This window comes from Typopeltis vanoorti, chromosome 20, assembly GCF_054136105.1.
Source record: "Typopeltis vanoorti isolate ZY-2024b chromosome 20, IOZ_Tvanoo_1.0, whole genome shotgun sequence".
Classification (NCBI taxonomy): domain Eukaryota; kingdom Metazoa; phylum Arthropoda; class Arachnida; order Uropygi; family Thelyphonidae; genus Typopeltis; species Typopeltis vanoorti.
In genome coordinates this window covers 25,254,909-25,282,656 of record NC_143568.1, presented here as the reverse complement: position 1 = coordinate 25,282,656, position 27,748 = coordinate 25,254,909, and the positions used below count along the sequence as shown (strand labels likewise).

The following is a 27,748-nucleotide window of genomic DNA, read 5'->3' as shown; positions in this document are numbered from 1 at the left end:
TAAGAGGCCTATAAGTTGAATAGTTGCGAAGTAAAAGAGACATTTTTCTCTCATATTCCTTCCTATCTTGAATCACTATAGCCTTCCCCTTATCAGCTTTCGTAATTATTAAATTATTGTTATTCTTCAGTGATTTCAATGCTTTAAACTCAGAGTAAGAAAGATTAGGACGAGGAGGCTTGGCATGAAAAAGAATTTGTGCACATTCAAAACGTAATCTGTTGGTAGCTTTCTCCACCTTTGCAACGAGTTGCCCTGGTGCTGTATCACCTTACCCCAGTCCTGAAGATACTTCAGGTGCAAACTTTGTTTGCTCACACTTGGATAAAGGATTAAACTAAATTTATTATAATCCCAACAAATAAACAAAATCAGCATAATATACAAAACTCTTGAGAAAAACTCAAATTGCAGATATATCAGAACAGTCCATCTTCAATGTCCAAACACAGTTTGTGATTCCTTTCACCAAACGAGTGCCACGTGTGTCTTTGTGAAAACCGACATTGCTTGCCAGAGGATGCCTATTTTAGAATTCCCTGCTTTTAACTTCCTTTGGTTCAAAGTTTTCTTCCCACATCCAGCTGTATTTACTGCTCTCCAAATTGCAAAAACCCAACTGACCTCTTCAACTTCCTATTCATAGAGCAAAGTCTTCCTAGTTCACTTCAATGGCCACAATTCCAACTAGCACACTTTTTCCAACACCACTGATGGATGTGATGAAATTTTTGCTATAAGCAACAACCCAAAACAAATCATGCATCTCCCTACCCATCCTGATAACCACTCACTACTAATCTTTCATTTTAACAAGTTCTACTTCCAGATACAGCGCAGCGTATTCCTAGCTCGCCTCCAAGTGGTGCACCTTGGTTATGCTAAATGAGCTAGAGTGATTGCTGGCAGCCAGGCCTATCTTAACGATCTTCTGGCTATAGACACATGAAATTACAGGCTACGCAGTCACCAAATGGTCCTTTTCAGGCCCACAAGAAAAGAAAACGGTGCTAATTTCCGGATTTGCCAACTCAACGTTGAAGGAGTCAGCTTTGCTAAAAGTCAATATCCCTCAAAAATCCTTCAAGAAAATTATATAGACATAGCTGTCATTCAAGAAACGCACACAGATAATGAATAACAATTGAAATCTAGAGGAAAAATTGTAGGGCACGATATACTAGGAGCTTCACATCACCAAGCTCATGGTTGTGCAACTTACGTACGCAAAATTTGCAAAATCAGCTGATAAACATAACAAGACATGTCCTTGGAGATTTTCCACACAGCCAACATCGCCCAGTATTGGTAGAAGTAGGAATAGAAAGACCAATAATATGGTCCATTCCAAGACCGAGATGGAATTTTAGAAAAGCGAACTGGCAGGATTTTTCACAAGAACTGGATAAAATAATAAGATGGATACCTCCTGTGAGTGAAAACTACAACAGATTCATTGGAGCAGTCATATCAACAGCAAAGAAGTATGTTCCGAGGGGTTTCTAAAAGGAATACATACCTGGCTGGAATAAAAACTTTGAAGAGCTATACCAAGTCTACTTCGAATCTCGCGACTCTGACATAGCTGACGAATTACCCCAGAAGCTTCATAATGAGCGCAGAGAAAAATGAATAAAAACTACAGAGGACTTAGGCTTTAAAAAAGGAAGTAGAAAAGCATGGAGCCTATTTAAGAAGTAACCCAATCACTCGTAAAGATCCTTATCCTTTGGTGACCCCAGATCAAATTGCCTGTCGAATAACCTCGCTAGAGCTCCTCGAGATCATGAACACACACACACGGGAGGTTAAACGAACACTCAGAAACTTACGACAAAGTGCAGATGGCAGCTCCCAATTTTCAAGAGAATTTACCACAGACAAAATAACTGAGGCCTTAAAGGAGGTGAAAACCGACAAGGCATCAGGCTTTGATGGTGTTCACCCTGAAGTCTTGGTAAACTGTGGAAAAAATGCTCGTCGATAGCTAACAAGATTCTTTTCTCGCATTTTAAGGACGGGAAACCTTCCAACAGCCTTTAAGAGAACCAAAGTAATAGCCATATTAAAACCCAACAAGTCACAAGATCAAGCAGAGAGCCATCGCCCAATTGCGCTCCTCAGTTGCTGTTATATGTTCCTCGAGAGACGCTTCCTTAACAGAATTGGGCCAAAAATATCTGAAGTTATCCCTGTTGAGCAAGCAGGCTTTAGGACTCAATATAGTTGTAGTTGATGTTTAAAAACCTCTGTTGTGTTTGTTGACCTTACTGTTGCATACGACATGGTATGGAAAGAGGGAATGCTATACAAGCTGATACAAATCATATCATGCCAATCCATCATACGACTTATTAGTAACATGCTTTCTGGCAGGTTCTTCCATGTGGTACTGGGAAACAAAATGAGCAAACTGAGAAAGCTGAATAATAGGCTCCCACGGGGCGCCCAGTATCAGCACCAATCTTATTAAACTTGTATACATCTGATCTACTGACAACTAGGTCAAAAAATGTGCTATGCTGATGATATAGCTCTCGCCATACAACACAGGAGCATTGAAGTAACTGAAGATATTCTCACAAATGACCTTAGAACCATTGGGAATACTTTCATAAATGGAGACTAACACCAAACCTCAATAAGACCAAGGCTAGCTCTTTTCACCTAAACACCAAATTGGCGAATAGGAAACTTTAGGTCAGCTTTAACAATACAATGCTGCAGCACCAAGATTTCCCTAAATAACTGGGTGTTACTTTGGATAGAACACTATCTTTCAAAAGACATCTGGAGAATCTCTCTTTAAAGATCAGAACCCATAATAACATCATACAAATACTGTGTGGTTCTACATGGGGTTCTTCTACTATTACACTGGGATACTTCACGTTGGCCTTAGTCTACTCTGCGGCAGAATATTGTTCACCAGTATGGCTAAACAGTCCTCATATCAAGAAAATCGACACGCAAATAAATACAGCAATGAGAACAATAACAGGTTTTGTCAAATCCACTCCCCTCTACTGGCTTCCAACTTTGAGCAATATTGCACCACCGAACATGTGCAGACAAAATGCTCTACTTAAAGAATACAAAAAAAAAAAAAATAGCAATCCCCCTGTTGCCGATGCATGAAGACCTCCCATATATAAATATAAATCGCCTTAAATCTCAACAGCATCCACTAACACTGGCTGAAGAACTAGTATTAGCAATTTCAATGTTAATTCGAGATGGCTAGAAACTTGGAAAGAAAAATCGTCACCAGACTTAAACAATTATATCCTTCGCGACCAAAATCCAAAATGATTGAGTTTCCACATCATCTATGGAAATCGCATATGGAAATCGGCCCTACACCCCAATGCGATTGTGGAGCATAAACCAAACCATCCCTAATGACTTGAGAGACTTTTTTGAGGCAGATCTTGATTGGCTATCTGAACTAGACTTAAAATTTTAGACTTTGTTTAACTTGATATTTGTATATGTGCATTACTTGTCTCATTTTTATTGTCTGCACAAATATGTATTTATATATTCTGATGACATGTGTCTTTATTATGCCATACGCTAAATAAATAATCCAGATACACCCTCCAGTTCTCCAAGAAAAAGTGTCAATAAACTTCATTTCCAACCTTCACCAATTGTACCCCAAACACATTTCTAATGTGGCACAGATTCTTCTACCTCTGTATGGGATCAATACATAAAACAAGAAAAATCATTGCAATATTTATCAAAGTACCAACACTGTCAGAGGTTCAGGAATTTTTATAATTATTAACTGGGCATCTTCATGCAGCCACACAACTCATCCTATTATTCATTCATCTTCAAAGCTACAACCAAATTTCTGCCACCTATCACATGTGGTTGCTTTCCAGTTTCAGATTCTCAGGTTATTAGCAACCTTGCTCACTCCAAGCCATTAAAGTCTTGCCCATCCAATTCTTCTCCATCTCATAATCATACTAAGAAAACTTTGTTATTATCCTTCATATGAATGACAATACCCTATCCATATCGATCTCATCAGTTTTATACACCTCACAATATTCATATCCCTAAAAAACATAAATCTCTTAGTTATTTCATCCATCTCCATGACTCACCATCTCTAATAGGCTTCTATATCCTTCTCAGGAAATTCAAACAACTCAAGTTCTCTCTCATCTGGTTTAGTTATGACCCATGTTTCAGTGACATATGGAAGTACTTGTCATATCAACAGGCAAACCAGCCCCATGAACATACATGTACAGACATAGGACACACTAGGAGGCATGGAGCCAACCACTCTATCCTCGAAACGGTCGGGTTCTGAAGTCCACAGCTAAGAACCTTAATGGTTCATGAGAGCTTAAGAAGTTGGGACAGAATTTAAAATTAAAAAAATAAATAAATAAATAAAAATTGAAATTTATTTCTGGCATGCTATCAGATACTTTTTGTCATCCACTTTCCTACTTACTGGAGGCCTGTAACAGATTTCAGAAAGTATTGATTTCTAGAGCAATGAAAAATATCAACAACTGAAAATTAAAAAGTTCAAAATTCTAAAGCTTTTCCACTTGTCACAAAGTAAATTAGGCTTGACAAGAAATTATACTATTGTTTAGTCCTTTAGGTAACTGTATAAAAGTGGAAGGAAGTAAAATTGTTCCACTGAATAAAGGTGATGATAAGGCTGTAGTAGCTTCAAATTATAGGCCACCAATCTGTATATCTGGAATTGTGGTGAAGGTACTGGAGAGATTGGTGAGAAGTGAGATACAGAAATGGGTTGTTAACAGCAGAATTCTCTGTGATTATCGGCATGGGTTTGTTAAAGGGAGATTATGTTTCACTAACTTATTTATGTTACTATAACAAGTGGACAAATACCTTAGACAGCAGAGATGCATATACTAAAGTGGTGTACTTGGATTTTGAAACGGTTTTGATAGACTACCACACAACAAATTTTTAAATAAATTGAAACAGATGGGATTGGATAATGGATTTCTGAGTTTGATCAGTGAACTGCCTAGTGGTATCAGAAAGTTGTATATGGGGATGTACAAGTAGTATCCTAAAAGAGAAAGGTCATTAGTAGCATAATGCAGGGGTCAGTTTTGGGACCACTGTTGATCAATTTGTATGCTAATGATATTGGGATGGGTCTAACTAGTGGTATGCAGCTGTTTGCAGATGATGAAAAATTGAGGAGAGCAATGCAGAGTCAAGCAGCTGTTATGGCTGAATAGCAATCTATTCAAGTCCATAACAGCAGAGTCAAGCAGCTGTTATGGACTTGAATAGCAATCTATTCAATTCCATAACAGCAGAGTCAAGCAGCTGTTATGGACTTGAATAGCAATCTATTCAATTCCATAACAGCTGCTTGACTCTACGGCTTGTTCATTCATGCAATCTATTCAAGTCCTCCTTACAGGAGGACTTGAATAGATTGCATGAATGGACAGGTAAGGGGAACTGTCAGTTCAATGTTGCAAAGGTTTTGAGATTTGGTAAGCAAAGATGGGATGCAAAGTACACTTGGTGGGAAAGCTTTAAAGAAAGTAGAAGAGATGAGTGATGGTGGACAAAGACTTGAAATTCAGGGGCCATATTACACAAGTTGTGAAGATGTCACATCGAATAATGGCAATGATGCAGAGGATCCTGACATGCAGAAATAAAGAGGTTATGATGCCATTGTATAAGGATTATTATGCACAGATTTGGACACCCGGTTTTCATGGTGACAACGATATGATGGAAAGGGTCCAGAAAATATTCATAAAGGTGGTCAGTGGTCTTTGGAATGTGGAGTATAAGGACAGATTGAGAGAATGTAAGTTGCAAAGCCTCGTGAATAGGTGGAGGGGGGGGATATGATTGAGACATATAAGCTAGTCAGTGGTTATTATGCAGTTAACATGGAAGAGATTTTTCATAGAATGGGAGAGAGGATATAACAAGAGGCCATCACTGGAAACTGTATAAGGAGAATGGGAGTAGAGGAGTGAGGAGAAGATTCTTTGCATGGAAAGTGGTTGGTGAGTGGAATGTATTGCTTAAGTGTATTGTGAATGTAGATGCATTGAATCAGTTTAAGGCACGGTTAGATGAGCATTGTGTGCAATAGTGTTTACCTCCCATGATGAGTCTGATTCCATTGAGGTCAGATAATAATAATTACGCTATATTTACGGATATGCTAACCACTCAGCCAGCCGGCCGAGTGGTTAGCGTATCAGCTCTCCTGCCAAAAGGCTGCAGGTTCGAATCCCGCTGTGGGCATGGATGTTTGTGATTGTCTGTGGAAAAAACTAGTGGTGGTCGGTGGTTGGTATAGTTGCGGTCAGTTGGTGGATTGAGTGGTGGAGACAGTTGAAGAGCAGGCGCCCTCCCTTGATGAGTCTTTGGACTCCCTGGAGATGTCAAATAATATTAATAATAATTTATCGAGTGTGAGCAATGAACTGTGAACAATTTCCTACTGAATATTAATTGTGCCTCATAACACTAATGCTTCTAATGATAAGCCAACTTGTGTCATGAGTTTGCCTAAGCTGGTGACATGAACCGAGAGGAGATCCAGAACTGGATCAATACATGGTCAAACTGTTGACTTTATGCCAACTGCCTCAATATTTGAGTCCACAGCCTCCATATACAATAATCTACCAAGATGTAACCAAATTTTGTTTGGTTACATCTTCGTAAAGGATGAAACAATAATATAATCACTTGTCAAGTAAAATTGAATTGAGTTTATGAAAAATCTCACCAGTATTTGAATCAAAAAATTCAACTGTGAACAATTTCTTACTGAATATTAATTGTGCCTCATAACACTAATGCTTCTAATGATAAGCCAACTTGTGTGTCATGAGTTAGCGATCCAATATAAGATCTCCCTTTCACAATTCTCTGTGAAATGGAGATCTTATATTAGCAGTCTAGAGTCCATTATAATAGAATGACAGATGTATAACACCAGAAAAATGTGTAGAGTAGCATATTTATATTCTGCTTAAACATCTGAGAGACTAGCACAAGGCAAGTTGATAATTAAACTTGAGCAGATGAGGTTAGATACAGAGTAGGAAGCCAGATAGGGGTATGGATATATGAAAGTTGTGAATGGAGGAGAAGTATTCTGAAATAGGAAAGTCACCAGTGGTATACCACAAGGACTGGTTTAGAAGTCATTATTGTTTAACTTAAATGGTAATTATATTGCGAGAGGTTTGTAATGTTATATAGGTATATGCCATTTTTGCAGATAATGCAAAAGCTAGCAAGAACTATGAGGAGTAAAGCAGATGTGGCTAAACAGTAAATCAGTTTAATTGAACTCTGGGCTTCCTATGTTCAAGCACTACGATCTTTGGCTGTTGACAATTTTCAACCACTCTGGAAAATTTAATTTGAAAATTTATCATCCAATTCCTGATATGTACTCTCAGGGAGTATACAGGATAATAATAATAGTACTACATGAAAAATTTACACCATTACTAACTTCCCATCAACAATTTTCCTCCAAATGAATCTGTCAAGATTCCAATATTATCAAATCTTATATTTCTGTCTTTTAAGGAGCTTTTTTTACCGTATCAATATATCTATATCTTGGTCTTCATCTGGGTATATTCCCTGCCAATCTGGCAAAGAACGCTTGTTTTGCTAGTCGTGCCTGCTAATTTTTCTAAGTGCGATTTGCTCTACTAACACATTCCTGAATGCTCACAATGGCAAGTTCTTTCCTAACATCGTCATTTTAAATGTGATACTGCCACTGATGCCATTTGTTCACTGCACTAATCTTTCTCAGAACTCTCATATCAGCAGCTTTCAATGTTTGATCAAGTGTTTTATTACTAATACATCTGTCAGATCCATAAGTTGGTTTGAACACTGTCTTGTATGTAGCTAATTTAGTGGTCTGACTAATTTCTTTCCATTTGCATAAAATTTTATTCAACTTACTTCATGCCATACCAGCTTTACTAATTCTGTTGTCTACTTCCATATTTAATTTATCATCTTCACTGAAAATTGTGGCGAAATAGCTGAAATGTTTAACTTGTTCTATTGATTCACCATTCAGGAAACAGATGATGTTTCTTGTCTTTGTCTTTTTATTGCTGATTTTCATTCCAAATTTATTACACCAGTTATTCATTTTATTCAGGGAATCTTGCAGAGGTGTGCTAGATTTATTCAGAAGTATAACATCATCTGCATAATTAGCATCATCAATTTTGATATCAGATTTAATACCACTTTCCTTCATAATGTGATCCATATAGATAATGAATAACAATGGAGATAATGTGAACCCTTGTGGCACACCTGATTTTACCTCAAACCATCTTTTTGTACCTCCTTCAAGTCTAATTTTACCTGAAACCATCTTTCTGTACCTCCTTCTAGTCTTACATCTTAAATAGAGACTATGCATTACTTGATATAATGTCTCATTCACACCATATATTATTATTATTCGTGATACCTCCAAGGAGTCCAAAGACTCATTGCAGGAGGATACCCACTGTACAACTCTCCATCTCCACTACTACACAGAACCTCTACTACTGATCACCTACATCAACGCCATCTACTGCCCACAACCACCACCACCACAGCTACTATTTTTTTTTCCGTAGATTGCATATGTTCTGAAGGGCCGATTTGTCTATATGCGAGATGAAAAACCAGAGTTTCTGGGAGAAAAAACCCTGCTACCTCTGTATGAGATTGGCTAACTCACCTTCAATGGAAAAAGTCCATATAAAGATTCCTCCCGTCATAACGAGAATCGAACTTAGGCCTTTTCTAATCGAAAGGTGCAACTGCAATATAACTGTAGGATTTTAAAGAGCTTTCCTCTGGGCACCTTATCATACCTTTTCCAGAAGAACAAAACTTAAATACAAATCCTTGTTATAATCCCAAGTGAAAATCTGATCCTGACAACCTTTATCTGGCTTGAATCCAGTGTGTTCTTCACCAAGCTTCCCTTCCACAATTTTTGTTAGCTATTTCTCAAGTATAATGCATAAATTTAACAAGAAAAACTCACTAGGGAAATACTCTGTAATTCTTGCATTCAGTTTTATTTTATTATCATTATTATTCTGACGATGATTCAGAATAGATGATGATTCATAGAATCAAAAGATTCATTGTGGGAGGCTCATTCTAGAAAAAACAAAATCTATCATATTACTTATTGAATTCATTGACCACTCGTGCTCTCACAATGGTTCAACCTCCCTCCATGCAAAGAAACCACTCTTTACTTTCTCTTGCTCACAACTTCCCTTTGTAACTTCCAGGGATGGCCCACTGTCCTTGCTCCTTCCCTCTGTTCCACCAAACAAATCCCATAATCACCTCTCAGGAGTTTAAAAGTCTCAATCATATCACCACCCCTATCTATCAAATTCTGGTCCATCTTCCCTCAGACTGTCTTTATAACTAAAGTTATACAGTCCTGATACCATCTTTGTTATCAGTGTCTGCACCCTTTCCAGTTAATTTATCCCCATCAAATCCTGGTGAACCAAATTTAAGAACAATAGTCCAAGTGTGGTCTGGTCAGGGCTTTTTACAATGGAGTGACAATTCTAATCTCTGCAGGTCAGCACCCTTCTCAGTATTGCAATAATACTATGGATTACCTTCACCACCTTTGCAGTATGTTTCCTGAATTTTAAATTTTTATCAATTATCACCCCCAGAGCCTGTGTAGCTCGGTGGATGTGGCGTTTGCACACCACCGCGCTAGGCCGCACGAAGGAAGTCTTGGTTTCGAGTCTAGTCGGCGACTAGAGGAAATTTTTCTAAGCCTTTTTTCGACCGGTTCCCGAGTTAGTCGATCTCTGGCACGGGCAAGCAGGTTTTTCCTCCCGGAAACTCGGGTTTTTCGTCCTGTAAACTCAAGAAAATCGACCGTAGAACCCACATTATTTCAGACATTAAATATATTGTGTTAGGGTTAGAGACCACGAGATGGCAGCACATTTGAGCCGTCTCTCTTCACTGCGTACCGCTTAATTAGTGATAGCCTTGGGCCATCTGTCTCTGATTGGGTACCAGTGGAGATTGAACTGCCCACTCAGTCTCCAAAAGTTAAATAGGGCTAAATGGCCTCGCCTACTCCCGTATATACGGGAATAAAAAGGCGTTAGCTGATTTTTTTTTTTTTTTTTTTTTTTATCACCCCCAGATCCCCTACTTCCCCTATTTCCTCCAACATGGTATGCAGCCTCCCATCGACGTATCACAAACTTTCAAGACTTTACATTTTGCTACATTAAACTGACACCCTCATTCATTTGCCCATCTGTCCAGTTTATTCAAATCCTTTTGCAGGCCTACCAGATCTGCACTATTACTAATAACCCTTCCCAGCTTAACATCATCTGCAAACAACTAAATACCCCCCCCCCTGCAATCCACTGACAATGCCATTGATATAAAGGTTAGTTGTTTCAAGGATACTTGTGACATAAGACTGAATGATATAATCACGTAACCACAAGAAAGATATTTATTTAACAAATATTTCGGTCTGGAAATAGCAGACCATCTTCAGTGGTATTACAAGATGGGAGGCTGCATACCCTGTTGGAGGAAATAGGAGAGGTAGGGGATCTGGGGGTGATAATTGATAAAAACTTAAAATTCAGGAAACATACTGCAAAGGTGGTGAAGGTAATCCATAGTATTGTTGCAATACTGAGAAGGGTGCTGACCTGCAGAGATTAGAATTGTCACTCCATTCTTCACAACAAACCTGAAAAGTCTGGATTAGCTCAACACGGGATTGAAACTGACCACAGCATCTTTTGGTCCAGGACTCGCCTCTTACATAGATCCCATTATAGGTTCGAACGTTTGTTCAAGAAAAGCGTGGAGGCCTTGCTCCATCACCCCAACCTGAATCGTAATGACTGTATATCTATATCAAAAATCTGGGAAAGTCTAATCAAGATTACTCGTTGATTTTTTTTTTTTTAATAGCAAATTCAAATCATGTTTCTACTTCAAAATATTCCATTTCATACTTAGTGATATAACATCATGCAGCGTGTTCTAATTTTAACGATCTATTGTTAGTATTCTAGCTTGTATTTTTTAAACTGTTCTTGTAATACCACTGAAGATGGTGTGCTATTTCCAGACCGAAATATTTGGTTAAATAAATATCTTTCTTGTTGTTACGTGATTATATCATTCGATATAAAAGTTAAACAATACAGGTCCTAGTACTGAGCCTTATAGGACCCCACTTGTAACCTTCTGCCTCTTTGATATTGCTCTCCCCCCCATATACAACTATCTGATACCTATCAGATAGCCAGTCCTGAATCCAGTCCATTAACCTGACATCTAAACCCATGTGTTGCAACTTGAATATCGGCTTATCATGTGGTACCCTGTCAAATGTCTTTGTAAAACCAAAAATATGGCAGAATATACCTTTCCCTCATCAATCCTTTCTCTCTTGTCACTTGATTATAAAAGGTAATCATATTACTAAAGCACCCCTTACCAAATCCATGTCGACTCTCACAGATAACATTAACCTCATCTGCCCAACGTTGCATATGATCACTAATTTCTCCAAGATCTTAACTACTGAAACACAAACTGGTCTATAATTTGACACTTCCAGTCTGTTACCATCCTTATGTAATAGCACTATCTTACCCTCCTTCCACTCCTTGGATACATTTCCCTTGGCCAGACTTTCACTGAAAGCTAGGTCAATGGAACTGTTCAGTTCTTTAGCACATTCTCTCAAAATCTGTGCCAAAATTTCAACCAGTCCCACAGATTTATTGACATCCAGAGTACTCAGTATTTGATAATACACACTCTCCTCTTGCACTTCTACACCTTGAACCTGTCCTGTCCTAGTATTAAAACCTACTTCTCCAGGATGAAATGCCCCCCAAAAAGTGTGAACTGAACAACAACACTATGCCCTCTGCATCATCACTCTATTCCCATTTTTATTCAACAATGTCATTCTTCTACAATAATTTCTTCTCCTACTGGCCACATAGCTAAAAAAGTTCCTTAGAATTTTCTTTGGATCTCAGGGCCAATTTTTTCTCATATTCCAGTTTTGCCTTCCTTGGCCTGAGTCTTATATTCTTCATGCATCTGCTCTCCATCCCCTCTCATTATATCTCTTCCATAACATCTTTTTAACTGGCAGTTCTTCTATGATATTGTTTGTCATCCACTTTACACCAATTTCTGTCCTCTTCTTCACTCATGGTATACAATTTGCTATTACTGCTAATAAATGTTCCTTCACAATTTCCCAAGCACTAATGATATCATTCTCTTTCAATTCCTCTCTCCATGGAACTTTCCAAGGATTAAAACTAAGTATAAAATTTCTTGGTATCTTTAACGTATAATAAATTCAAGGAAAAAAACTTCCTACATCTTTCTCTCATCCAGAGATTTTTATTAATAAAGTCAAGCACCTTTTGTCTACTTGTATATGATATATATGACTTCTGCATTACTTCAACCTTGGTATCTCTCCCAGGTCTGGCTCCCACTGATGATACCTCAATAAATAAAGATCGAAACTGTCAGGGTAGTGGCCCTTCCCATTATGCATTGTATTATACATGCCCAAAAGGGGATGTGCTTTGCATTATGGGATACATACTAAGGCAAGTGATATGAAGTCATTAGCCTCTATATACAAGTAGCTCAGACGTGAATATATATATATTTCACACACAAAACATTGTTTTGCTTACTTGGGAAAAGGATTAAAACCAAGTATAAAATTTTTTGGCCTTTAACTTATAATAAACCCAAGGTAAAAAAGTTTCTACATAAATACACACACACACCTCTCTATTATGTTGGTTTTCTGGCCAATAAGGTTCATTAAAATATGGTTCAATGAGCTTTACATGTCACAGACAGGAGGGACCTCCGAACGTGATCGACTCCATTGCAGTCTCCTGATGATAACAATAATATGCCACAAAAAATGTTCATGCAATGTATTGTAAAGGGCACTTATGTTAAATGCATTTAATGATTTAAATACACGAACATGGGTGCTTTAAATTATTTAGATAAATTAACAGAATTTAACAAAATTTATTGCAGTTCATTAAAGAAGAAAGTTAAGTGATTACCCCTTAGGAGCCAGCCACTCTTAAATAATGTCATAATTTTATTTTTTTTAAATTTTTTTTTTTGGGGGGGGGGGAGTACTTTTAGCAACCCTCTCATCTTAAAGTAAACTTTCTGACTTTGTACTGCATTATATTAAAAACTGCACTTTCATCTTAAATCCCTGAACACAAATCTTTGACTAAATGATTTATTGCTGACCAAATTTTATGTATTATTCATTAGTTTCAGCACTGTCTTGTGTTCTGCTAGTTTTGGTAATTGGGTAATTTTTTGCTGGCATTTTGGTTTTTGGTAATTTCACTCTTGCTCTTTCTTTGGTAGTGCTCTTTCTTCATGCTGGACCACCTGAAGAGCATCGTAAGTTCAATTCTAGTCTATGACTAAAGGAATATTTACTAAGCCTTTTTAACTGGTTCCTGAGTTAGTTGATCTCTGGCATGGGCAAGCAGGTTTTTTCCCTCCAGAAAACTCAAGAAAATTGACCATAAATCCACCCTATTTTCAGACAGTAAACATAGTGTTAGGATTAGGGACCATGAGATGGCGGTACTTGTTAGCCACCGTTCTTCACCAGATGTCAAGTATAATTAGTGATCGGGCTGGCTATCTCTGATTGGCTACCGATGGAGACTGAAATGCCCCTCTCAGTCTCCAAAAGTTAGGAATAAAAATGGCCTTGCCTACTCCCTATAAGGGAATAAAAGGTGTTAGCTGATTTATGATTTTTTTTTTACTTCCTACCATAATAGCTTTGCTTATCAAAGTAACTGTTTCTATATTCGATTTGTCCTGTCTAAGAGATGAAATTCATCCCCCCCTCCCAAAAAAAAAAAACTTATCTAAAGATGTCCACAAACATCCATGCCCACAGTGCAATATGAACCTACAGTCTGTTGGCTGGAGAGAAAGTATGCTACCCACTAATGTAATGGGCAACCATGCTGGCCATTATTTTCATTAATAAGACTTGCTCATTTCTTGGTACTCTCAGTCATATTATTATTATTACATGACACCTCCAAGGAGTCCAATGACTCATCGAAGAAGAGCACCTACTCTACAACTCTCCATCTCCACCACTTAATCCACAAACTACTGCAAACAACAACAACTACCATCATCACCAATGGCATCTACTGCCCACCACAACCACTAGTATTTTTTATCTGTAAATTGTGTGTTCTCAAGGCCAATTTGTCTGTATGCAGGATGAAAAACCCAAGTTTCCGGGAGAAAAAAACCTGCTACCTGTGTATGAGATCGGCCAACTCACCTTTAACTGAAAAAAAAAAAAACCATATAAAGATTCCTCTCATCATGACGAGAATCAAACTTAGGCCTTTTCCATTCGAAGGGCACAATGTACCATCGTTCTTCCAATTGCACTACAGATGCCACTCCTTTGCTCTTTGTTTCAAAATTATTATTCTCTTTTATGCTTATATGCTTAAAATGCTTATTTCAAATACTCTACTAACAATACACTTGTCACACACTCTAATACTCTCATTTTTTTCATTTCTTGCAAAATTTTTTTTTAATGAATATTTACTGAGAAAATTCCAACAAATAACTTTTCATGTCTAAGTAGTTAATAGATCTGCTCTCCATTCAACAGGCTGCAGCTTGAATCTCTATGGGCATGAATGTTTATGACTGTCTTTAGGTGTGTATGTGTGCTTTTCCCCAAACCCAATCATTGGTGACATAGCAATGCTACTTTTATTAGGGAATTGGGGAGCAATTCTAGCTCGCCTCCTCGGGATGCACTCTGGGTCATGCTAAAGAGCTAGAGCAACTGGCGACCAGAACATTGTGCAATCTCCTGACCATACTTACACATGGAAACTCAAAACACCTTCACAACGATTCTTCTTCGAACCAGCTGATAAGGAATATCGGACATAATATCCGTATCTTCCAGTTAAATGTTGAGGGTATTAGCGCATCAAAATGTCAATGTCTTTCTAAACTTCTACAAGAGAAAAACGTCAATCTACTTCTCATTCAAGAATCACATATCAAAACTGAAGATCAAGTTAAATCTAGAGCAATAATTCATGTTAGAGGTTTAATGGAATATTAACAGCACTGAGAAAGGATTAAAACTAATTTCAATACTTCCAATATTTCGTCTCCGTCACAAAGACATCTTCGAGGATTACAAAAACTTTTTGTAACAACACACACACAAATACAATACAAAGTGAAATTAAAGTTCTATCTAGGTGGTGCACCCTCTATGAGCATTTGCAGGTGGCCTGGGATGTAAATAGGAATGTGTGATAATTAAAGTTTCCCAAATTTTGGGAAGTTTAATGCAACCGTATTTATTTAAATTAGGTTGATTCCTGAGTGCAAATGCAAAGAATAGTCTCTTTTTTGAATTTACTATGGTTGAGCATGGCAGTGTTTTTCCAGGAGATCCTGTGGGATGTATCCAAAACATGGTCTGCAAGGCCAGATTGACCATAATCGTGTTTGCAGATGTAAGATCTGTGTTCTTCTAACCAGATGAATGCTGATCTGCCTGTTTGTCCGAAGTAGGCAAGTTTACAGGAACAAGGTACTCTATATACACCGGGCACTGAAAGAGGAGGGAGCTGGTCTTTAGTGGAGCGGATAAGGGCAGCAAGTTCACGGTGGGGCTTAAATGTACTTTTTTAACGATCTGGCTATTTTTTCTGAATTACCACGGATGTAAGGAATGATGATGGCATTTCTGAAGTCCTTCTGAAGAGATGGTCAGGGAATGGGGAAGGACTTGATTATTTTTTTTAATTCTGTAGTCATCATAGCAATTGAAAGGAAGGTGTTGTGTATGTGTTTGAGTTCGGCTGAAAGAGTAGTTTTACTGGAACAAAGATTGTGGGCCCTATTGGTCAGAGTTTTAATAATGCCATATTGCTGGGAAGGGTGGTGGTGGTGGTGGGAGAGTTTGTGAATGTATCTGCCTGTATGAGTAGGTTTTCTATATACAGAGAAAGAAAGGTTACCATTAGGAAGGAGTGTTACTAAGTTGTCTAGCAAGCGTAAACTATTGTTATTTTCCTTTTCCATCGTAAACTGGATTCTTGGATGTAGACTATTGAGGTGACTGAGGAAGGAATCTAATGTGTCTGGGCCATGAGGACAAATAGAGAACACATCATCTACATATCTTAGCCAGATAGAAGGTTTTAGAGGTAAAGAGTCAATGGCTCATTTTTCAAAGTTTTCCATGTAATAATTGGCAAGAGGGGTGAGAGAGGGGGGGGGGGAACCCATGGCAGTTCCCTCAATCTGTTTGTAGATTTTGTTCTTCCAAGAGAAACCTTCAATCTGGCTAAGATACGTAGATGATGTGTTTTCCATTTGGCCTCATGGCCCAGACACATCAGATTCCTTCAAATTCATCACTCAACACACGTAGAGCAATAATCCCTGGCTATGACATTCTCGGGATTACTTACAGTCGTAGCCATGGCAACATATGTCCAAAATGGTATTGAGAATACCATGTTGATATCTTCTTCGACTGATGATGAAATCCATAAGATCAATGTTAAAATAGCAAAAATTACGATCATAAATGTATATAAACCACCTGCAACTGTCTGGCCAAATGATATTCTACAGACATACTCCCACCCAACGGTGTACTCTGGAGACATCAACAGTCATCATACTTCTTGGAAATACAATCGGAATGATCAAAACTGGGAAAGATTAGCTGAATGGGCAAATCAATACAGTCTTCACTTGGTTTTTGATGCCAAGAAAAAAGGCACCTTTAAATCAAGAGCCTGGAATAAGGAATATAACCCAGGTTTGACATTCGTCTCCACCGATATGTCTGAAAGTCTGTAGAGACTTTCAGACATATTCTTGAGGTTTATCCAAATAGCCAGCACCGTCCCATCTTATAGAATTAGGAGCCCAAATTCCAGTGATAACATTTCCTAGACCGAGATGGAATTTCCAAAAAGCCGACTGGGAAAACTTTACTGCGGATCTAGACACATGCCTTGGAAGAATTCCCCCAACTTACAAAAACTATACACGGTTCACTAGAGTAGTTATAGCAGTGGCAAAAATACACATTCCTAAAGGCTACTGAAAAGAATACATGCCTGGATGGACCAATGAAAGCACATCCCTATCAGGAATTCCTTGAAAGTAAGGATCCTGAGATAGAAGAACTGCTCCATAGTCTCAATGCTGCCCGTAGGGAAAAGTGGATTTAAATAACTGAAAACATAGATTTCAAACACTCTAGTAGAAAAGCCTGGTCGCTACTTAAAAAGCTTGGCTCAAGTCCCTATGTACCAAAGAAATCTCTTGTCAATCCAAATCAGATAGCTGCTCATATTGTTTCTCTTTCTAGCACTCGATAGATAAAGAACATACTAAAGAGGTAAAATGCAAACTAAAGGCTATGAAGTTTGTAACTCGAAAGAATGAACAAGTCTCTTTGCCTTTTTTCCCCGTGAGGAAATATCCTTGACGCTTCAAAACATCAAAACAAGGAAGGCTCCTGGATTTGACAATATTCATAATGAATTCCTAACGCACTGCGGACCTTATGCAAGATCGTGGCTGGCTAAGTTCTTTAACGATATACTTGAAAGTGGCTGCATTCCTAAAGAATTTAAAAGGACAAAAATCATTGCTGTGTTAAAACCAGGTAAGCCAGCAGACAGAATTGAAAACTATCGCCCCATAGCCCTTTTAAATGCAACCTACAAATTATTGGAGAGACTAATATTGAACAGGATCAGTGATAAAATTTTGGAACGTGTTCCAATAGAACATGCAGGGTTCAGGAAGAGATCACAGCTGCACAGATCAAGTTCTCAGCTTAACAACCTACATTGAAGCAGGATTTCAAAGATGCCTGAAGACTACTGCAGTCTTTATTGACTTAACAGCAGCTTACGATACTGTTTGGAGGGAGGGACTTATAAATTTCTTAAGGTCATCCCATGTAAAATATCGGGCCATCTCCTAAACAACTTACTGTGTGATAGATATTTCAGGGTAGTCACCAGAGGAAGCATCAGTAAACAGAGTGCTTAAGAATGAATTACCTCAGGGCTCAGTGCTCGCACCACTGCTTTTTAGCCTTTACATCGCAGATATTCCTGAAACAGCCAGCAGGAAGTTTGCTTATCCAGATGATCTAGCTTTGGCAATCAGCGACAAGTCTATCAAAAGAACTGAAGAAATATTGACAAATGATCTGTCAGCTTTATGGCAGTTCTATAAAAAATGGAGATTAACACCAAATTCTGGTAAAACCGAATGCTCTTGCTTTCACCTGAACAATAGACTTGTAAATCAAAAACCAGAGATATATGCTGATGGAACATTAATTTCGTTTAATCCAACACCTAAATATCTGGGAATAAATCTGGATAGAACTCTGACGTATAAACAGCATATGATTAACATCACTGCTAGAGTTCGCACCAGAAATAACACAGTTCAGAAGCTTTTTGGTACTATATGGGGCTCAAGTGCCACAACTCTGCGGTGCACTGCAATGGGTCTAGTTTATAGTGCAGAAGAGTATGGTGCTCCTGTCTGGTTCAATAGTAACCATGTCAATAAACTAGATACTCAACTTAACTCCACTCCGCGTTTAATAACAGGTTGCATTAGGAGTACACCCTTACAATGGCTCTCCACGTTGAGCCACATTGCTCCTCTGGAAATGCGACGACAGGAAGCCTTGCTTCGTGAATATAAAAGAATTTTAAATAACCAAAATCTCCCAATACATGAATTTATTCCAGATGCATTATCTAAGAGACTAAAATCCAGAAGACCTACCATAAAAACCGCCTGTGATCTTCTTAGAATGACAATAGGGTGAGTAGGTGGGATGTACTGTGAGGTGATACTGCTTGGGATGGTCCCAAGCAGTATCACCTGAAGTTCGTAATCACACAAACATCTTACAAAAACCATCTGGATTTGACCTGCCCAGGAATATATGGACGACGGCTAACAGGATTCATACAGGCCATGGTGTATGTGGAGACTCACTTTCAAAGTGAGGTAAGATACCAAATCCCCACTGTCCCTGTGGAGCCGAGACCCAAACCATTCACCATATAGTACAGGAATGCGAGCTGACAGCATATCAAGTGACTTTAAGGATATCTTTGACCTATCCCCAGAGGCAAACAACTGAATTAAAACCCTAAATGTTAAAATATGACAAATCTTCTATCTGATGCTTGTCATAAATTTCATATTTGTATTTGCTGCATGTAGACTTTTATTTTTTATCATATATGTGTATCTTATCTATATTATTATTACCACCCCAAGACCTCATGGAGTCAAGACTCATCTGAGAGGTCCTTTTATCACACACACACACAGCTCATCATACCATGTTTTAAACACATTCAAACTCTTTGCAGACACCACATTCTCAGGCAAGGCATTCCAATCATTCACAACTTTGCACGAAAAAAACCTGCTTCTCACTCCCCTACTCACACCCTCTTTATACAGTTTCCAGGGATGACCTCTGGTTCTCCCCTGATCTCTCACTATTCTCTATAAAACTTCTCCAACATTGATCCTATAACAACCCCTTACCAACTTGTAGGTCTCTATCATATCTCCCCTCTTCCTTCTCTCCACTAGACTCTGCAAATTACATCTTCTCAATCTTTCCTCATACTCGACATTCCAGAGGTCAGAAACTACCTTAGTCTCCTTTGGACCCTTTCCAACATCTCTTCATCTTCCTGAAAACCCGGTGACCAAATCTGAGCACAATAGTCCATGTGTGGCCTAATCAAAGCCTCATACAACGGAACAAGAATCTCCCTACTTCTACACGTCAGTGTCCTCCACATCATTCCCAGAAGTCTTTGTGTTGTCTTCACAATTTTGGCGATGTGTCCCCTAAATTTCAGATCCTTATCCACTATCACTCCCAGATCTCTTATTTCCTCTACTTCCAACAATATATTCTCACCAAGCATAAATTCTGCATCCCATCTTTGTTTTCCAAATTTTAAAACCTTACATTTTGCAACACTGAACTCGCATCCCCATTTCCATGCCCAATCACTCAATTTATTCAAGTCTTCCTGTAAGGCCACATCTTCACTACACTTCGTGGTTCATCCCAACTTTGCATCACCTGCAAACAACTGAATATCTCCATCCAAATCTTCACCTATATCATTAATATACAAGTTAAACAGCAATGGACCTAAAACAGACCTCTGAGGCACTCCACTAGTGACTTTCCTTTTCCTGGATATCGCTCCCCCCATACACAACTTGTTGATACCTATCAGATAGCCAGTCTCCAATCCAATGCACCAATCTAATATCCAACCCCATCTGCTCTAGTTTGACTGTCAACCTATCATGAGGTATGCTATCAAAAAGCCTTTGCGAAATTCAAGTATATTACTATGTATCCTTTTCTTCTGTCCAAGGAAGCAGTCACTTTATTGTAATAAGTAAGTAGATATTCATGTGTATTATATCTTATTGTCTTTTAACCATGTGTACAAGCCATACGATAAATAAATCAGGGAATTATCACAGAACAAAGTGATTTTCTATTGCCACCCTTGTCAAATAGTATCCTATATCTCCCAGGGATGGAACGTGGATATATGCAGGTGGAGCAGCATGTTTCAGGAATGAAACATGCTCCACTGCATATGAGACTGATAATGTTTTCTCATGTCACAGAAGAGATTTGATTCCATGTCTTTCCACCCAAAAGGCTCTGATGAAACCAACTGAGCAATGAGCCTGTCTTTAGGTGCGAGATAAATAATCATTGTAGCATTATATTTAGAAATATTGACACTAATCAATATTCCAATGAAATTTGAAGTAAGGCAAATTTTATCAAATATTGTTGCATATGTATGTGTGTATTAGAGATGACATTGTACTTATAACAAAATAAAAATAAATTAATGGCATTGTTTACATAACTGCTATATTAGAGTATGCATTTCCTCAACTAAACATTTTACATGGAGGGAGAGGGGGGGGAAGTCTTCTCCCATGTGAAAACACCTAGCAAACTGGCCAGAGAACATTCGCATACAAATGACACACACACACAAACATAAAAAAAAACATGCAGTGTAGCATAGACAGCAGAATGTGTAGTGTTTTCACATATCAAATCCTGAGATTCCACAGAAGTATCATGATGATGATAATAACCATGCTACTGAACAAGAACTAGTAGGAGAATACATTAAAAGAAAATCTAAACTGCAAAAACAAGATTTGTTGCATATTTCAGTATTCCACTATAGTAATAATCTAGATTATATATATATATGTGTGTGTGTGTGTGTGTGTGTGTGTGCGCGCACGTGTGTGTGTGTGAGGGGGGTATGGAATGTTCTGATAAACACCTAGAACAAAAATGATATTAAAGCAATTGATATAATCACAAGAAAAAACTATCTTAAAACCCTTTAACCCCCATGTTTCATCAATTGTAATAATTTGTTCTTTTTTTTAGGATATAAAAAATTAATTATTTTCTATTCTAGGTGTTTATCAGGACTCCCCCCCCCTGCTCATACATATACACACACACACACACACACACACATATATATACACACACACACACACACAGGGTATCCGAAAAAGAACTCCGGGGTTTTCAATGAAATTTATTTCACAACATTTTACAAGCAGAAATGTATGTAGCATATATTATCAAAGTACAATGTCACAGTTTGATTACCTGTTAGTGGAACTCAATGAGTGCACCATTTACACCCCTACTGACATCAAAACAGAATTCCAGCTCAGACCACACTCAGATTAGCATATCCACAGGAATATTGCTTCTACGGTTGCTGTTATTCTATGGGAATGCATGGTGGCCAAGAAATTGGTTCCTCCTCCTCTGCCTATCCATTTTCCTGGTCATTATTTTTTTACATGAGGAGACAATTATAAGTGTGGCATACTTGGATATGCTAGAGAACTTTGTGTTTTCCTAGATTGATAATGTGGAGGGCCTCATTTTTCAACAGGATGGAGCGCTGTCATATTATGTAGCAACTGTACGGACTATGCTCAACAACTGATTCTCAGGAAAATGGATAGGCAGAGGAGGCCTCACTGCTTGGTCGCCGCACAGTCTCGATTTGACTAAATAATTCTGAAATGAATATTAACACGATATTCTTTTTCACTTCCTAACGCTGGAGATATGTTGCATATGTTTTCTCGGGGGTTTCTGGAAAGAAAAGCTTCCGGAAGAAGATAACATTACTGCTTATTTCTACAAACATATGCGTAATTAAAGAAATTGCTTATTCCATGAATTTCACTAAAATTACGTTAAATATTTAACACAGCTGTGACTAACCCAATTTTATATCACTCTTCTCACAGTTAGAGGGGCGGGGGGGGGAAGTCATTTATGATAATTTGCTTATAAAGCAGCCAACATTGTTTTCAATACGTTCTGCATTGTGGTTTCATAAAGCATAAACAAGGAAACATATAAGGATCAATTAGCGGTAATTATATTTGAAGTATTAAGTCTTATTACGAATATCAGTTATCATTATTATTTTATGATAAGTTTTTTCAGTATAAGCGAATTTCTAATATCTCAAGTTCCACAATGCAGATAAAACATTTCGACGATTTTTGAACTCATCTGGTATCTTACACCAACAACATACTATATCCCAAAAATATTTACCAATACTCACATATCACATCAGCCGATAAATTACTGATAGTAATAGTGCAAATCCTGAGCGTCTCTGGAGCAGACGATAAAAAGAATAGTGTGACATCAGCGCTCTCTATTAATCTTTTTTTTTGTTCTTGTAGGAATCGAGCACTAGATGTCACTTTAGTTAGCCAGAGAGTAGGGCTGTTACCGAAAAGTGGAGTCGAACAGAGTTCACTAAAAGTCCGGAAATAAGTGAGATATTGTGCAGCATAGTCGGGCTGGATTTATTGTCTCGCTGTATCAAGTCTAATTCTGTATTAGACAGAATGGGTGTTGAGATAGAAACAATCAATCCTGGCGATGGTAGGTGTGGATATATTTAGTACCCCGAAATGTTTAGAATGTTCAAAACTTTTTTTTTTAAAAAAAATCTTAATTTAACTTAAACCTATAGGAGTATGATGTAGAATAATCGTTTTGATACATTAATAATTATGCTTATATTACAAAGTATTTTCAACATACTGACAGCCACATTTTTCAAGAGCTTTTTTTTTTCCCCCAGGACAAACGTTTCCTAAAGTTGGACAGACTGTGGTAGTGCATTATACAGGTAAAGTGAAAAATACACTTTTGGTCTTTAAATGCAGAATTCATTTGAATAACTTACATGTGATATGCAGAACTATCAGAGGATAAAATTATCTGTTTCTTATCATCTAGGAAAGTACTTAAAATGTAAATTTCAAATGTGATTGAGAATGTATATTATATTATATTATTTGTTGATGACATCTTTATCACAAAAAGGAAGAGCTATTAGATTACCTAAACAAAATCAATATGTTCCACATTACTATCAAATTCACACTAGATCATGAAAAGGACAAACAACTACCATTCCTAGACATCATAATTAAGAAAAAAGAATATAAGTGTCAACTTATCAGTTTATAGAAAACCAACAAATACTGGACCACATCGTCCAAAAACTCAGCATTATTCACAAGCCAAAGAAAAGAGTTATACAATTCACCACAGGCCATAATGATCTACAAGAAGAATTAAATAAAATATCAAACGATTTACTCCTAAATGGCTACCCTAGAAGACTTGTTAACAAGATTCTCTTCTTTGATATACCACAAAGACAACATGATGACACCCAATATATATCTACTATAACTATTCCATATGTTGGTACCATCTCCAAAAAAATAGCTCGCCTCCTGAAACCACACAATATTAGAGTGACCTTCAAGTCAGTTGAAACTATCCAGAAATTTCTAAGATCACCAAAAGATTCCAATCCTTTCTACAAACATGCAGGAGTTTATCCCTTGTCCCTGTGCTCTAAGTTACATTGGTCAGACGTCTAGAAGCTTCGAAGTGAGACAAAAGGAACACATCAGCTATGTTAGAAACAACAGACAAGATATTTCTGGCCTTTCTTTCCACTTCTTCACAACCAACCACATTATTGAATGGAATAAAAGTTATGCCATATATAGAAGAAAACTACCATTCCAGAATCTTCAAAGAAGCCGCTACAGTTGCCCGTTACACAAATAACCTCAACAGGAACCAAGGTTTAATCCTACCAGACATATGGAAGACTTTAATTAGAACAATAAACACACAAGAAATGAATTTCAGTGCAAACTACAAAATGCATCTCAACAAGTAACTCATCATTACTGTGAATCTGCACTCTGATTTTTAATTTTATAAATAGTCAGATGACCACAACTGCTTAGTATGAACTATTACTAATAATTTCTCTTTTCTTTGTGTTTTAACTTTAAGTTACCTCTTTCCCCGGAAGATGTAAGTCGTTTGATTTACGAAACTTGTCAGGTCTTTTATCAATTCATTGTGTTTTATATAGCTTATTATATAAAAAAATACAATCCAATTACCGAAATACACCATGTGAAGTAAATCATATATCTGAGACACACATATTGTTTCATGCGCACTATTTTGTTATTGAAATAGAATTGCCAGTAACATTTAGCTTGTAATTTTCGTTTTCTTAGCTTTCCTGATTGTACCCTAATGAAACTGACAGCATAAGCTGACGAAATTAGTTGGTAATTAAAATAATTATTCACCTACACTTGACCAATATCTAAATAATAGTTTATTCCCATTAATCCTTATGGTCAAGAATCGACAATTTTGAATGTATATTATATATTTGCCATGATATTACGTTATTTAAAAGATATAAACTATGTAGATGTAGGTTTCTGTGGTTAAGCAGTTCTGTAGGTAGTTTTCGGTATTGAGAACACATGTTAATATAAAGAATTTATATTAACATATAAACAATTAAAAAACTTTGCAAAAAAATCAAGGTTCCTACATCCACCAAAACTGCCACATTACCCCATGAAAAAACCAATCATCTATGAGATTTCTTGCTCTTATGGCATTTATGTAGGCCGATGGGAAGGTTAGGAAAGATCCCCATGGCTGAGCATGTAAAAGACATCGAAAAAAGAAGGGAACACAAATCAGGCTTAGCATTCCACATAGACACTACTGGCCATCAAGTGTTCTGGCAACAGACAAACATGTCATATATTGATAACAATTGTTTCATAGGGAAATTTAAAGAAGCTGCACTAATGCTTAGGATCCCTACACAGCGTAATAAAAATCGAGGCTTGATTTTACATCAAGTGTGCTCTACCTTCATCAAAAATTTAACTGCCTTGGATCTTGGATATAGCACGCATGAGCCATGGAACGTGGCAACTAGCAATGTTCCAACACGCATACAGTAACGAATGTATCATTTGTATTCGGGTTTCTCAATTATTTGACAGTTGTGAAATTATAAAAAAAAAAAAAACATCGAATGTGTCATCTAAATTGTCAATAAGCTTTTGTTGTATTAAACCTTTATATACCATTACCCCTGATGATGATGTACGTCTTGCAACGAAACTTGTCAGGTTTTTTAATTGTTTATTTTTAATAAACTCTTTATATTAATATGTGGTCTCGATACTGAAAACTACCTACAGATATGAACTATATCCAGGAGTCCATATTCGCCTTTTAATAGTGCTTTTTGATTAACAGTTCACTGATTCGTTCTTATCAGAAACCACCAAGCAGAAACCCAAATATTTTACTGATATGTAGATTTGACACTGTAGATTTCTCAATAACATACTCTGTTGCAGTGATCAGATTCAAAAATTTAGATGCTTGTGTTTTGTAACATTGAAAGGGAGCAGGTTGTTATTGCCCAATGTAGGGTGGCATGGATATCCATATTTAGGACACTTATTGTAGATCTTGAAGTTTGAATTATTTGAGCACTGTAAAGATTGTTGTATGAGTGGAGAATGTGTCATTAGCAAAGCTGAGTAAGATTTGAGTTAAGTGAGAGCAGGTCATTTATACATATATATATGAGAAAGAGTGAGAATGAAATAAGAGTCCCAAGGCCCATCTGCATTAATAGGAAAATATGAAGAGAGAACAACTTCCACCATTACATGTAGTGAACAAGCTGAGAGAATACTGTAAATTCAGTTATAAAGGGAGGAAGGCAGACCATAAGATGGCACTTTGCTGAGAAGCTCTCAGTACCAAACCATTCAAATGCCTTGGCAATGTCCAGTTCAACTGCACAGGTTTTTCCGAGCCTTTTCATGGCACATGTCCATAGATGGGTAATGTTGATGAAGGGAACTGGTATTGGTCGTGATTAGCAAAATCCATATTGGTAGCACCGATTAATTACCAGGATGAGTACTTGGAAGTGCTCCAGTATGTATTGTGCCACTCCCAATCCACAGTGGATCTCCTTTTCTAACATCCACCTACCTTTGGATATAAGCCATGGAAAGATTTTTGGAGAAAACTACATATATCATTTTTAACATTTCCAGTGTATTTTTGATCAAGTCTGACACAAAGGCTTACTTTCCAAATTATCCCAGTTGGTATCATACTACCCACCCTTTGATTTTAAAGGCAAGGGTTCAAATCCCAGGTCTTTTCATATAGGATAGAAGGAACCTTTACAAGGACTTTTCAATTGATGGTGAGTCAGTTGGTCCCATATGGTGGCAGGATTTTTCCTCTTAGAAACTTTGGTTTCTCATTCTGAAAATCAGGCAAACCTGCTAGAATAACTCATGCAATTTACACACATATTAGCTTCATACCCTAGCTGCTTTGTAATTCAAAATGGCTGAACTACATTACTCTTAGGTGATCTTCTCTTTGTAGTTGGATGACCAAAATGAAAAGAACACAAATGATTCCTTCATTTGTGTTCTTTCATCATCATATTCCTTCATCATGGAAAATCAGAATTTTCTGATCATCTGCTTTTAACATGCTATTAGAATTGATTGGAAAGGTACCAAGTCCTTATGTTCATACCAACATCTGGCACAAATGCACTATGTCACTATGTTCTGAAAATCAGACAAACCTGCTAGAATAACTCATGCAATTTACACACATATTAGCTTCATACCCTAGCTGCTTTGTAATTCAAAATGGCCGAACTACATTACTCTCAGGTGATCTTCTCTTTGTAGTTGGATGACCAAAATGAAAAGAACACAAATGATTCCTTCATTTATGTTCTTTCATCGTCATATTCCTTCATCATGGAAAATCAGAATTTTCTGATCATCTGCTTTTAACATGCTATCGAATTGATTGGAAAGGTACCAAGTCCTTATGTTCATGCCAACATCTGGCGCAAATGCAGATTCAGTGAAGCAGCCTGCAAGATGCTAATCTGGTAAACAATCATAACAAGAATGATGGCTTAAAATTCCTAAGGATTTCAATGACTCATCTGTAACCCTCATAAAATCTAGAAATAGAACT

The 27,748-nt window shown here is 37.4% G+C and overlaps 2 protein-coding genes across 3 annotated transcripts in view; one reads left to right on the top strand and one right to left on the bottom strand.

Moving 5' to 3' along the window:
* Nucleotides 1-22,983, bottom strand: part of LOC150095289 (deoxyribonuclease TATDN1-like) — a 336,553-nt gene extending 313,570 nt beyond the window's left edge. Inside the window, exon 1 of one of the 2 annotated variants that reach the window (XM_090410767.1) lies at nucleotides 22,914-22,983. The gene's annotated coding sequence lies outside the window, so the exon portion shown is untranslated. Of the gene's footprint in view, nucleotides 1-21,928; nucleotides 22,153-22,913 lie in introns of those variants that run through there. The other variant, XM_090410769.1, reaches the window with a different exon arrangement.
* Nucleotides 22,984-23,078: 95 nt separating this feature from the next.
* LOC150095288 (peptidyl-prolyl cis-trans isomerase FKBP1A-like) overlaps nucleotides 23,079-27,748 on the top strand; it is a 93,915-nt gene continuing 89,245 nt past the window's right edge. The window contains exons 1-2 of the mRNA XM_090410790.1: nucleotides 23,079-23,242; nucleotides 23,445-23,492. Of these exons, the coding sequence (XP_090266916.1) occupies nucleotides 23,206-23,242; nucleotides 23,445-23,492 (85 nt within the window). The 5' untranslated portion in view covers nucleotides 23,079-23,205. The remainder of the gene's footprint in view (nucleotides 23,243-23,444; nucleotides 23,493-27,748) is intronic.